The 14,700-nt window shown below is 40.2% G+C and overlaps 1 protein-coding gene and 1 long non-coding RNA gene across 2 annotated transcripts; one reads left to right on the top strand and one right to left on the bottom strand.

Moving 5' to 3' along the window:
* Positions 1 to 472: 472 nt before the first annotated feature.
* Positions 473 to 2,494, top strand: LOC141913244 (uncharacterized). Its single transcript, XR_012620257.1, has 3 exons — positions 473 to 512; positions 775 to 937; positions 1,831 to 2,494. It is a non-coding gene; the product is annotated as an uncharacterized LOC141913244 (long non-coding RNA).
* Positions 2,495 to 3,576: 1,082 nt separating this feature from the next.
* On the bottom strand, positions 3,577 to 14,276 carry LOC141913337 (techylectin-5B-like). Its single transcript, XM_074804842.1, has 3 exons — positions 13,929 to 14,276; positions 5,789 to 5,891; positions 3,577 to 4,235 (listed from the first exon to the last, which is right to left on the bottom strand). Exons 1-3 carry the CDS (start codon positions 14,274 to 14,276, stop codon positions 3,589 to 3,591), a joined length of 1,098 nt encoding a protein of 365 aa, XP_074660943.1. The 3' UTR covers positions 3,577 to 3,588.
* Positions 14,277 to 14,700: the final 424 nt, after the last annotated feature.

Here is a 14,700-nt window from a genome sequence, read left to right on the forward strand (position 1 = left end):
TATTATCGGTCTCTGTCAGTCATACGCCGTTTTTACTGTTACTATATAGAGAAACTGAGGCTCTACGAATAGATTTTACATTATGTAAACATTGCTGAAATACGGGCGGCAATGATAGGAAAACTGCAGTGTACTGCTTGCTTATTTGTATTTTCGTAAATTGAAAATCTATGCCGATAAACGAATTTTCGTCGAAAACGCTTTCCATATCCGATCGGTATAAATAACCCGAGGCTGTTACTGACAGAACGTTCTAATAACGGCCTTCTATATACGCAGACTCGCTACAGTGTTCCTTACTCGATTCGTCAAATATTTACTAAAACATTATTCGTATATTTTCTTTTTTTGTTGTTGTTGTAGAATTGCTTAGGAGGGGTAAGTAATACATCCTATGGTTTCTATATGCCTTCTCTACGAATTTCCCTTGTATCTATCGCGAGCCTTCATCAATTTTCATTCGTCAATTTCAGTTTAGAAAACGAGTTTCTTCGAATCGGTTGGATTTACAGGTGACGTTTTTTCAGCGTTTTACAGTCGTTTCTTTATCAATTGCAACCTGTTGAAGACATCATCAGATCATTTCTGACAGTCGTTTCCTTTTACTTTGGCCTTACAAGACGATTGCGTGTCTCGTTCATATAACATAAACACCTGCATAAGTCAAAACAAGCTTTTTCTTCAAAAATGCGTTTGGGGTTATTTCTTTGCGATGGTCGTTTTCTTTGTTAGAAAAACAGGCTATAAGTATATGTTTTGTTTTTATTTCTGTAGGATGACGATCGACTACAATCCAGCACTTCATTTTGGCAAGGAATAGACAAACTGAAATCTGAATCTGAATTCCAATCTCCGACACATTCGCCGAACTCGATCTTAAAACTAATTGGAAACTTAAAACTAAGACGGCGACGAAAGCACATCGTTGACTAATCAGGTATATTGTGAGGTGTAGAGTCTACAAGGGTACAGTTAGAGTTAGAGTTAACTCTGAGTTAAAATTAGTTCGTTTTCGATGAAATCAAGTCAGTTCTTAACTCACAATTGTGGAACTGGGTTCTGGTGTCGAATCTCCCACGGCAGGGATTCGAACCTGATGGCATCGTTACACTCATCCCCGACACGAACCCCTGCCACACTAGACCGGGTGCGCAGGTACATGCGCAGCTTCGCCGCACGAAAACTTGCGGCACCGATCAGATTGCTCGTTGTATAATCGCTGAGGTAAATTTCACGGAAGAACTATCAATGGGAAAACCCAGGCTAAAAATGAAACGGGATATCTGATTGGCTAATAATGACATCATCTCAGCTGCGCGTGTAGCTTTCAACTCGGTTTAAGTGTGGCAGGGTTTCGTACCGTAGCAATCTCGATGCCATCAGGTTCGAATCTCTGCCGGGGAAGGATGCGAATCAGTACGCGCGAAGCACACCAGTACAATATACAGTAGGTTTACCAGGCGAAAGTTTAGCATGTTTTTCTCTCGACAAAATATCTATAAACTGCAATAAAACGTGTAATCAGTCCCTTTTTATAGCTCTTTGGTCTGTTATGGTTAGCTTGATAATGATTTCTAGAAAGATAATGTACAGGGTTAGGTGGCCGGTCGGGTCAACTTTTAAGCTCAGCTGAAATTGAAAACTCAAGCTATCAAATTCTTTAGCCTAAACATGTTTCCGAGCGTTTTCCTGTAACTTGAGAAACAATGGTTTCAGGATCAATGTTTCCCAGATTAATTATTTTGTTTCAGTGTTTCCACGCGTCGTGTGCGTCGGGCTTAAACACGCGCCTCCCACTAGTCGCTGTCATGTGTTATCGTTTGATTTCAGTGAAACGAACAAATTCGAAAAGTGATCTCCTCCCTCCATTTGGATGACAACAACGTGATTTCGAGGAACGACACAACATGACCTCTCTCACACTCTCAACCTCTAGCATTGATCATCATACTTCGAATTACCAGCAGCGCCACTCAGCGGGAGAGTTCGAAATCATACAGGGGACAGAATGGCGGTCGATGCGCAACGTTGTACGTCGAACCCTCCTTGAATGGATCTCGCAATCTTGTTGAAATATTTGAGAAATTCTTGAAACTTATGTCGAACTGGAATTACAAAAATGGAATTACAAACTTTACAAGGTTAAAAACGTAATGTCTTCGGAAATCAGTAGAGGAGCCGTGTTGACCTGGCGTTGAAATACCTCATAGGTTGACTCGTTTGACTGAGCTTTCGGCTACTAATACAATGGACGTATAAACTAGATCTAGTTTAAACGTCCATGCTAATGCCTGTAGTAGCTTCATCTCAGTTACCCGATGAAGGTACTGTTATGTATTATTAGCGAAAGCTCGTACTTCAAATGAACAAGTTAGCCCATAAAGTGCTATCCGCTTCACTACGTTTTACTGATTCGAATATCTGTAAGAGATTCCAACTTCTTAACCTTGTGCACGATCGTCATTTTATGTTCTAGGAATATTACGATACAGTGATTGAGCAAACAATGACCAAACGACAAATTTTATTGTTTATATATATACATATATATATATATATATAATGTGTGATGTATTAACATTTTCTCAACCAAACTCTCTCACTCAGAACATAACAGAAGCCTAAAAATCTATCCGAACATATTAGAGGATTCTTTTTTAACCGATATATAATTACCCTACCTGCAGTTTGTTTTTCAATTTCAAATTGATTTTATCGCCGGTCATTTCCTACTACGAATTCAGCTTACAATTGCTACTGCGCCCGATATTTCATCGATATCCCCCGTTATCTCAAGGCAGTATCGTGCCGTGAGCTTGATGCAATCGAATTTATATCTATATTATAAATAGATAATAAACAACTATTTTAAGAAATTGCGGTTTTGTTTGTACGTTTTTATTCAATTTCGTCGCCGTTTTGCGGCCAAAGCATACACGAAGCATCCAGTACTATACAGCGATTACTGAAGCGATTCACAAACAACACGCGTGAATATAAATCGCCATATCCGTTATGCAATAAAAAGATGTGAGATCCCACAGTTGGAAATTGACTAAAATTATCGTAAATACTTTAGGTGGTTACTATGTGCAGTGATTCGGGTCATATTTCATATCTACTGTAGGTGGTTCAATTTGAGAAGAACTTTTCTTTTGTATATGCTGGATCTAAATATTAGAGTTTCGAGTTCTTTTTGGTTAAACTGATCTGGAATTGAGAGCGATCTTGAATTAAGAAATATCGAACTACATGTATTGATCTTGAAGGCAATTGAAGACAATTATCATATTGATAAGGAATACACGTCACCAAACATCTACTTCGTAGTTATTTGACGTATTGTTTTAAACTGAAGGAAGGTGGTAGTAAGCACTCAAGATATTTCTGATAACCTTTTGATAAACTTTTTAGTCAATTTACAGAATATTGTGAGACTGTACATCCGCGTTACTAATGCAGTTGACGAAGCCACAATAATATACAGCACAGAGGAAACGAGACATACGAGAATTGATGTCGGCTCGACAAAAATTGAATTTACAAAGTTCTCATTTTGGCAACAATAAAATAATAATGTATATTACTTTACTTATATGGTATCAACCACATTCGGACCTTTTTTATTCCAATATTCCTAAGCGCTGGTAGCATGGTGTCCCAGGTCATGCGATTCCATAAACCGTGTAGACTAGCGTCAGTACAGTCATTATACCACCAACCCCCACCCATCACTTGGGCGCAGCTTTTCCCCGGCGACGAATCGTGGTCTTTGTCGCGCGTACTAAATTGAGAACCATTTATCGACGACATAGCGTCACCCCACTTCACGTTCGGCGCCATTTTGCTGTAAGTCATCGTGAAATTCCCGCTCGCTTCGCTGCCTACGTGGAAGTTCTCGAAGAAAAGGTTAGCTTTACTGTTGTTGTTCAGTAGGATATATATTTTCAGTTTGTAGACGCGTTTTAGACTCGGCTGATTCAACAGCGGATATAACGTATCGAAACCTATCCAATACGACGTAAGTTTAGGATTGCCGTTGTCGAAACCGGTTTTGTATTGGTCCCAGGATTTATCGAAGTCGCCGTCCACGACGCGATTAGAAATAATCGTGGTTCCGCCTTTAACCATCTGACAGAGAGTGACTCGTGGACGCTTCGCACCTTCTGGATAGATGTATTGAACGATCGTCTGTTTTTCGTCATGCAGATGGGCGTCGTACACGTCGGAGCAATCTGAAACAAGAGACAAGAAAACAAAATCTTGAAAATTTCATCAAAGCCTCTAAGAAATAATATATATATTGCTTGATAGTTTCGACGAGTAGTACTAAATAGGTTAACTATTTTATATTTATAGGCAAACTGACACAAATTACACTAATCTGCCTATAAATACTGTTGTTTCATCTGATGTGGCTACTACGCATTTAGTAGCGAAAGCTCGTGCATCAAATAAACTAGAACGATAACCACACTCAAACGTGGTGAACGGATAATAAGATAAAATCCCACTATTTACAGATTAAAAGAATTCAAAAACAAGAATTTATTTATTAAATCTAAAATATTTAAAAGACACGACGTTTCGATCTCACCCTAGAGATCATCGTCAGGACCTGACGATGATCTCTAGGGTGAGATTTTATCTTATTATCAAATAAACTAGTTAACCTAAACTACTACTCGACGTCTCTTTATTCTACACCCGCTTAATGCGGCTGCTCTACGAATCTTACGACAATCAACGAACTACAACCGACAGTAGTGAAGCAACAGCAATTCGCCACCACAAAGACATAAGAAGCAACTAATGGTAACAATGTTCAAATCCAAGAAATTTCACAAAATGGTGGATTTTCTCTCTCATTCAACTGGACTTAAGGAGTCTTTTTGCCAATCCATCTAATCGGTACAGAACTGGAATAATATCGGATATTCAGTTGTTGTCCGCGATTTTTGGCATTCTGTTAAGACATAAATGAGGTATGTACTCCAAAAAGTAAGCAAAATATCCCAGAAAAACAGGTCTCATCCATTAATAAAAGACATTAGACAGAAAATATGAGTGACGATATTAAATTGAATAAAAATGTAAACACACAACTGTAATTCTCGTTTTGAAACGCCAATATTGATGACGTAGCGCACATCGACCCGCACAGAACCCCATTTCATCGAACTTGGCATTTTTAAGAGATACACTACAACATTCTTATGAAATGATTTTCTGTATGGAAATCATAATAAGCAATCTCATTGAACTTGGCATTTTTACCAGATACACTAGAACTACACTATTGATATTTATAAATCGGTGTCTGCAGGAAGTAACGGTTCTCGTTTAAACAGACTTCTCCTGCGACCGACACGAATTTCGTCTGAAGCGCTTCAAGATCGTTCGGAAATCGAGCGTAAACACCGTCGCGACACGGGATACTTAAACAGTGAAAGTCAATTAACATCAGGAAGCGTCTCGGAGGGCATATCGACCGTGTTCTAAACGAAACACGACTAACATCTCCTCATTAACGTACTAAACTATCGTTTGTATTTAGCTGATTGACGCTGCGTTAAAATATTGGTTCCGTTTTTGTTCGAAAGAAACTTCTTTTACGAGAAACTCTTTTTTTAAAAATCTATATTCTACAACGACAAGGAGGGAATTTTCTAAGAAATGTAAGCCTTTAGTGCATACGGCACGAAAGCATCTAAAAAACTATTTAAAAAAATATTTACTATATTTACTATATATATATACACGAAAAAAATGATAATATTATACCAACCGTAAGCCCTACGATCGCACCGCTGTCCAGTGAAGCCTGTTGTCCCGCAGTGGCAAATCCGTGTATCGTAATCTAGCACTCCACCGCGTTTACAAAAGGGTTCCTGAAGGCGAAAAGAAGGGTCTAGAATTATATTCGAAATACATTTCCACATTTCTAGCTTTACCACTTCTATGAAAGTACGTTTGTGGTTGAAAACCTGACAAGTATAACAAATATCTGAAACTCTCTCCTTATTTTAAGGACTCTTGGAGACGAGGCAATTTCATTCTATTTCCTAACGAAAGATTAGACTGTGATCGGTCAAACCATGGACATAAACAAAGCCCACTGTCAAATTTTGGAGAAATTGTCCAGAAGATTCTTCAAGTTCAATCGTGGTTGTATCGAGTTTACCAGATACAAATGTCTTGTTCGTCAACTACAGCTATTACCTTTTTAACTAATGGCTACTACACTATAAAAGCGCGTAGCAACTACGGAAACGAATGTGATACGAGTAGAAAGCGACATTATTCTATTATTCATTTACGTCATAGAGTGATATTAAATGAACTGCATCAATTAGCAATTTGACAGAGCTACGGAATGTCTTATTCAAGTGGAGTCGAGTCGAGTTGCCAATATCGACTTGTAACTGGACAAGATGAAGAGATTCGTGGATGAGCCGGTATGGGCCGGCATAAAAAATATGGCTTAGACTTAAGATCGGTCTGAGACCTTCTCGGTTGTATAGCCCATCTAACGAACTTAATATCAAGTTAAGACCGGACTTAAAATTGAAGAGAATTTCTTGGACTTAGGTCTCGACTTTGGAACCGGCTGTCGGCTTATTGTGTGGAATCAGTAAACGCGAAGACGAATGGCGAAGACTTCGAAGATAAATTTCATTTCATCAAAATACCTTCAACGTATAAATAGCTAATCCGCCCGATGAAACTAGTATACACAAGTCAAGCGAAACTTCGCACTTTTAATATGATTAAGTCGCTAAGGGCTATCACTGAGCTGAGCGTAGTCTACACCAGTACATTCTTCGTCGATTACACTTTCGTACATTATAGATGATAATGCCGAAGAAGTTATGGTTGTTTATTGCAATTGCCTAAGCGAAAGATTGCGTGAGAAATAACAAATTGATGGTGCGTTAATTAAACCAAGATCTCACGTATGCGTAAATGTCCCGTAAAGGTCCTGTAGCTATGTGCGTACTTTTTGTACGAGACAACGTCATAAATGGTTGCGAAACGCAATAAGTGATTTACGCGCGATACTCGAAGTTTGTTAATCTCCTGGTTATCTTTTGTGGATGTGTGTACGGCAAGTCTCCAGCGCTGGTTGGCAAACCAACGATGACGTCACGCGCAAGGCCTCTATCCGTATCAAATATTATAGGCATGATCGAAACAATTTATAAATCTCTTAAAACGCATTTGAAACTTTCTGTTATTGATGTTTAATAGACGGAAATTTACGGAAGCGTCTTGGGACATTGAAAGAAACAAATCCATTTTGATAGAGTCTGCAATCAGGGCCAACTTCGGTTGAGTTAGACGACTATAGCCCAACTAAGCGAAACCGAATTTCAGTGAGTCGGAACTATATTCCGGAAATAGTTCGGAGATCAAGCGCATTCGGTTATTAGTAAACCGACCACTAGCCGACTTAAGATACGAAAACCGAATTCTGCCCAGTGTGCGGCGGGCTTAAAAAACTAAAGCCATTCGCCGACGATATTTACTAAACAATGTGATAGGAAAAATAGACTACGACTACAACACCGCAAGTCCAACACAATCCGAGGTTTATCCCTGTTGAAATAAATCATCGAAATCCAATCGTAAATCATCCGGCGCCGTTGAAACAAGTCGCACGCGTCACAAACGAACATCAATCAAATAACGTGTTGTTTTTGATTTTGAATTCTTTCCCGAACGTCGACCCAGGTAAAATTACATGAAAAATGCAGAGCTGTATTAAAAGCGTTTGTGTCATCACGATCGCGAATGAAATCCCTAATGCTTCGTGGCAATGTTGATGGATTATAGCTGTAAAAAGACAACGCATACGGCAAAAAACCGGCAGTTGTGGCGCTCGTGAATAAATCATTTTTTTCTATATGAAGTTGTTTATTGAAGGCTGATAGATGTTATAAGACTTTTTTAATTACTTTGATCCGCCTCCCAGAATTCTGCAAATATCATCAAATTCATTCCTGCTATCATTTTAATCAAATTCATCACAATTTTGACTCCTCTAAAATTTAGGATAGGATAGGATAGGATGGATAGGATGGATAGGATGGATAGGATGGATAGGATAGGATAGGATAGGATAGGAAGTAGAACAGAATTGTAGTTTATTTCTCTTTACACATCATCAACATCGATTTTACGATTTCGCTAATCCAGCAAAGGATAGCTGTGGCACGTCAGGATAGCCGTGGCACGTCAGGATAGCTGTGGCACGCCGAACGCTAAGGGTATTTAATGCGACCCGGTGCTAATTACATTTATAAACTCGAAGCGAGTCTATTGTGTGCAACACAAGTTTCCCACTGTTTGCTCGGGTACACTTGTCGACCGTCGAAATAGCATTTCATCAATTGAAAAACACTTCTAATTCGATGCGTTAAACCACAATTTAATTACCGTTCCTTTTCAGTTCCTTTTCAGTAACGATCGATGAAATAGCACCGTATAGTTAATCCGCGAATGTCAGGCTGAATAACGATGCTTTTTAATTCACAATGCCACCGAGGTGAATGGAAACAGAAAAGAAACTTGCCTAGACGATAATACAAAGCAAACACGCTCCACGCTCCCTCTCCCTCTCCCTCTCCCGCTCCCTCTCCCTCTCCCTCTCCCTCTCCCTCTCCACGCTCCCTCTCCCTCTCCCTCTCCCTCTCCCTCTCCCTCTCCCTCTCCCTCTCCCTCTCCCTCTCCCTCTCCCTCTCCCTCTCCACGCTCCCTCTCCCTCTCCCTCTCCCTCTCCCTCTCCCTCTCCCTCTCCCTCTCCACGCTCCCTCTCCACGCTCCCTCTCCACGCTCCCTCTCCACGCTCCCTCTCCACGCTCCCTCTCCACGCTCCCTCTCCACGCTCCCTCTCCACGCTCCCTCTCCACGCTCCCTCTCCACGCTCCCTCTCCACGCTCCCTCTCCACGCTCCCTCTCCACGCTCCCTCTCCACGCTCCCTCTCCACGCTCCCTCTCCACGCTCCCTCTCCACGCTCCCTCTCCACGCTCCCTCTCCACGCTCCCTCTCCACGCTCCCTCTCCACGCTCCCTCTCCACGCTCCCTCTCCACGCTCCCTCTCCACGCTCCCGCTCCCTCTCCCTCTCCCTCTCCCTCTCCCTCTCCCTCTCCCTCTCCCTCTCCCTCTCCCTCTCCCTCTCCCTCTCCCTCTCCCAATATATATATGTAGTATGTACAGTATTCCTATACTTGAAGTGTTCTAGAACTGCGGAAGTGTATGTTACATAAAACGATTCGATTTTTTCATCGTAATTCTAGTCGTCGAATTCAACTGACGTCTATCGTAGGAAATCGGGTGATTATAAAACAAATAAATGAAACGCACAGAAAAATTGAATAGAATGATTCGAGCTTTTTTCCTTTCGATGAGAAGACAATGATACGTGTTTGCGTACAAACAAATTGTTGCATACATGATTATCAACGTTGAAGCTGTTCTCGACGATGCGGCCTCTTCTTTATTTGTGTAAAGAGCTCAATTCGACCCGTTTTAGGCTCGTTCAACCGCACGAACCTGGTCCACAAGTGCAGGGTTATGAGCCATCGTAGCGTGTGCGCGCGCCATTCATCATCGCATTCGCTTCCATACTTAAAACTGCACAATTTCATCTTAATTCATCGATTAACTTGTTTCTATTCAGACCGTTTTTATCGTTCTGAACAATTTGAGAATATGCCGCGAATATGTAATCGACAAATCACCTCACAAAGGTAATACGAATGGAAACCATCGGTTTAAATGGATTGAATCGCGATGCTTTTTACAGGACTTTTTATTTAAACGACTCGTATCAACTCGTTTTACTCTGCGGAGTACTATCACGTGATACGAATCGAATAACTTTGAATAAGATAATTACCCAAATGAAACTCTATTACAAATCCGGAGACGACCGGATGCCTCCAATTCTACTCTTTAATCGACCATGACCCGGATGACTCCGGACTCACCATTCAGGGCGATTCAGGTTCTCGTAGCTATTCGACTCTATAGTGGTCGGAACTAGTCGACTAGCTAGGAAAACTGAAATTCGCATTTGGCTGCGTTTAGGATTCGTGTCGGCACATCGATCAGATAGATGAACATTATGAACAAACCTTTCTGGGAACGTGGACGACTCATTCTGTGTTGGAACGAGTTGCTCGAATAAAAACACATCGACAAAATCGGAATTAGGGTCGTTCTGCTTTTAGTGAAGAACAAAAAAAAAATAAATATGTTCGTCGCCTAGTATTCATAATGTGAAAATTGTGTCTAGTTGATTGAGCGTGCACATTATTATCACCCGAATGTCACTTGATGTTTGCCGAGTTTTGAGCCGAAAAAATGCTTGAAAAATACTTGATATTGAAACGTAGACGCAGCAGCTAGACGACACAGTTTACACAGAACACACGGCAATTACACTGATGTCGTGATGCTAAATATTTGATCGCCAAATGGAAGTTACACCATCGACGATTATATCCGAATAGTCATATCAGGCTACACATATCGTCTGAGTTTTAACTCGCTTATTAATCGATTAAATTAATGCAGGTACTGCATGGATTAGATTTAGATTAAGTTCATTTTGCTCCTCGACAAAAATGCATTTACTTAGACCACAAAAAATTAATGAAAGGGCCTATGTGTACGTGTAGATACATGACTGTACGTTAGATAAGAGTTTTTACTTTATTTCGTCTTCACTTTTTTTCCTTTTGACGGATCTGTTTCATATGAGCTATTTCTCAGTTTCTCCAAACCCCTCCAAATCTAAACCACTCTATTTTATATTTTGCGCAAAGCATTCGATTCGATTAAATTAAATTAAATTCAATTCAATTCAATTCAATAGAAATTGATATTGATTACAAATACTTTCTCGTTTTTGTCTTATGGTCACGACTGGTAGAGTAACAGCGTGAGCTTATACCTGTTTGCCTTTTTTTAATGAAAATAAACCAGGTTTATTACGGATTTTCTATTAGGGTTGAAGAGGATAGCCGATTTACCAAACTCAAGAGCCGCAGAAAAATGAGTTATTTGCTAGCCTTATACACGGATATCGTTGCAGTCAAGCGTGCTTGAACGATATGAAGTTCTGATTATTCGTTTTTTTTTAAAGTTAAAAATTTTTTCTTGAGTCGTTTGTACTTTACATTACTCTGAATTATTGACTCTAGCTAAAACCACGTTGTTCAGAATAAATAGTTGATATCGATTATCTGAAGCTTTCGATCGTGAAGTAAATAAGGCTCGGGATGGAATTGAAAACCATTGTTTGATCTTTTGTTACAGCAGAGAACAGCAGTCTACACAGTAATCAAATATCCTGACGATTGTAGACATTGTTCTGCACCGGAGTACTCAAGTGCCCCTGTTGAAATCTAACCCAACTGTAACGTAGACAATAAGGGAATACGTATTGGGCGTGCTGAGGAGCTTAAAATGCGCAATACCAACAGCGGTATCAAAAACGAAAGGATTTCAATCATTGTAACGAGTAAAAACTTCGCAATTGGTCGCGACTGAAGAGTTAAATGTGAATCACACAGACGCAAAGCCGAAAAGCTTAAACTATGGTAAAGTGAAAATCTATTGAATTTATCAAATCATCAGAATTTCTTGATTTCCACTATACACACCGACCGTATTTAATCAACTTTTTGATATTCTAAGCTTCTCGGCTTTGTGATTGTGGGGTTTACATCATCATTAAAATTTTTGTTATAACTAAAACTAGTGCCCCCCCCCCAAGAAAAACCAAACACTTTCGTTTCGTTTGGGTAATTGCGGGTTACCCATTCATAGTAGCTTCATCGGGTGACTCATTATTGACATTAGTAGCGAAAGCTCATTTGTTCAATAAAATAGTTAAGCTTTAAAGTACTGCGGTACTCGTCGAGGCGAGACGAGAACCGCAGTACTTCAGGTCGTAAACATTCTACCCCCGGTTAACACGGCTCCTCTACGAATCCGACTCAATCAAAAATGCCCCAACAGTCCACACTCTGATGAATAGATTATAAAAAGCACTTTTAATGACTATTCAATCCAAATCTAATTCTGGTTTTTATGTCGTCTAAAGTACAATCCTTTGAAAATAACGAATCAAACCGGTGTATCTAAAACTACTACAGCGGACAGACTATACTCCCATTTCGAGTTCCCATTTCATTCGCATCACTTTTCATTCTACTTAGATTTAATTAAATTTTGATGTTCTTTTTCTGGGTGCTTGGATCTCTACGGGACACAGCCTTTATTGGCTTGTATGTAACTTGTTCGTAATTATATATCATTTATACTTTTTCATGGCGAAATGAATACTAATATTCTCATAAAACCATAATAAGTCTATAGTTTCCTACTAAGTTTCTTACTACCTATAGTTTAATGTATTAGAATGACATAGGTGTTTCAGTCTATCTTCACGGTGTTAAATTAACCCTCTACCGTCGTTAATGAGTTGAAAATATATCAGCTGAATTGTAACCGCGTCACCTCATCAGTGTCTCGATAATGAGTTAACCGAGGGAAATGTGTCAATAAATCTCTCAACATTTGTATACCGATCTACATCGAAGGATTCAATTTAATGCATTGCTTGCGTCGCATGCTTACTACGATGCGAAATGAGACTATGTTACGTAACACTTTAAAGGCCTACTAGAAAATTATGTACGTAGTTTTGTCGATACTACGAGCAATGTTAGATAATTGCTCGTAGGTCGATACAAAATCCATTTATTACGTTCACAAGGTTATATTAGTGCCACTGATTTTGACCCGTAGCGAGATATAGGAGTGTACACCGTGGAATGTACACTTTTTTTCCGGCGAACAATCAATCGGTGCATATGGAATGGAGTAAAACGTTATCACGCAATTCATACGTATTCATCGATTTGTTTAAATGCATTTTCCTCATTCATTTTTTTCAGAAAATAAGACGCAGTTTGTTTGTGTCCCGGTATTCGATATTGCGACATGTTGTCACGCTCTCGATTTTAGTTCAGCGCGGTTGTTTATTCATGTTCGAATCGATGGAAATGAACTATTTTCAGCTCGATTGTTAGATCTAACACAGAGATCAGCGGAACCAATTGCATATCCGATGCCATTTCATGGCGTTATCTGATAACAGTAGTTTCATTTCGATAATGCTTAATACGTTTCAGTGGCCATATATCTTACATTGAAACGAACTCCTTCAAAAAGAATCCGAAATAAAGTTATTAACATGGCAGTTTTACTTTGGACATAATAGGAGACTAAACCTCATAACCGGCTTACGACTCGGCCATCTCGTCGTATCGTCGGGAGGCGAGTCTCCGATTTTTTTCATCGGGAACCTTTTCGAGTTTACTTTCCATCGCGACGAATCGATCGCAGACCGCGAGCAGCAAAAAAACTAGTTTACGCTTAAGAATACGGATAATACTTGGTAGATAAACTTTTGGATAAATACAAGTTATTGTTAACAGTAAAAGCTTTCGCTACTCGTGTGTATACGTGGTAGCTTCATCGGATAAATGATAAAAACAACTCTTACATCTGAAATCACTTTTTAACCTGATGAAGCTACTTGTAGCTAACTGGTAGCTCATTTTTAAATAAAAACTTGTTAGCCTACAGAATCTGCCTTCACGTTCACAGAATTGACACACAGGCCAGTCGCTCACAGTTGGTTAATGTTAATTAGTGGATAGTTGACTAAAAAGTTGTCAATTAAAAGTTCATTGTTAAGAAGGTATTCACCCGCTGGTTTATCTTTAACCAACCTTTGAGCAACCGAGTCCTACAACGGCTCCTCGACAACGCTTGGACAGACGATCACTTATTCAAAAATGCATTTCAAATCGCTTTAGAAAACGCGATTCACTGTAAAATACGTACCCGGTACACGAATTTCCAACTGGGACGATCCACCAGATCGGAGCAATTCTGACTGAAAGGGGTCTCCGTTAACTGACACGTTCGAGAAGATCGCTGACTTGTTGGCGCTGATTCGGTGTTATAACCGGTACAGTTAACGAGCCGCGTACACTCGCGGGCGCAGTCGATTTCGGCGTCCGCGTTGGCCACCGTAGTCGTCGGACCGGCGAGAATTTTTCCCGATCCACAATATACCGTTGACCGGAAGTCGTTCGTGTACGTCTGGATGTTCACGTGACCGAATGTCCGCGTCACCAGTTGGTCAAACGACGAAAAATACGCGACTAAAACCGCAGCAATTAGCACCATCGCGAACGCGTATGGTTTATCGATGTAGTCAATTTATAACGGTTTCTAAACGACGTTGAGCAAAGCTTTTCATTTTGATATTCTACCAGTGCACCGTATATTCGAAATGATAATCTAAATCCACGTCATTGCGATTTCAAACTGATCTATCCCGTTAGGTTGTGAACTGTTTTTTTCGTCCGTTCGCGCGCGTAAATTCATCGGCGACGATATACGCGGGCCGATAGTCGAATAATCGGTCGTCGTGAAAAGAAACAACCGAAAAGCACCGAACCGATGTCGACCGAAGAAAAGGCGAGAAAGTTTCTGGTTTACGGTCGAGGAGACATGAACTGCGTCGGGAAGCATCGATTAAGGCCGCGCAATATCGGTAGCAACCAAGCATCGACGTAGGCGCACAAACGATAGCAACGCATGGTGCGAA

The sequence above is a fragment of the Tubulanus polymorphus genome, chromosome 11, assembly GCF_964204645.1.
Source record: "Tubulanus polymorphus chromosome 11, tnTubPoly1.2, whole genome shotgun sequence".
NCBI lineage: Eukaryota > Metazoa > Nemertea > Palaeonemertea > Tubulaniformes > Tubulanidae > Tubulanus > Tubulanus polymorphus.

What these genes read in the sequence shown, in the direction of transcription:
- LOC141913337 (XM_074804842.1), bottom strand. Translation starts at nt 14,276, where the DNA reads ATGGTGCTAATTGCTGCGGTTTTAGTCGCGTATTTTTCGTCGTTTGAC. An exon ending in GTTGGAAATTCGTGTACCGG is followed by an intron (nt 5,892 to 13,928) that starts GTACGTATTTTA and finishes TTTCGCCTTCAG; the next exon opens with GAACCCTTTTGTAAACGCGG. An exon ending in GTGCGATCGTAGGGCTTACG is followed by an intron (nt 4,236 to 5,788) that starts GTTGGTATAATA and finishes CTCTTGTTTCAG; the next exon opens with ATTGCTCCGACGTGTACGAC.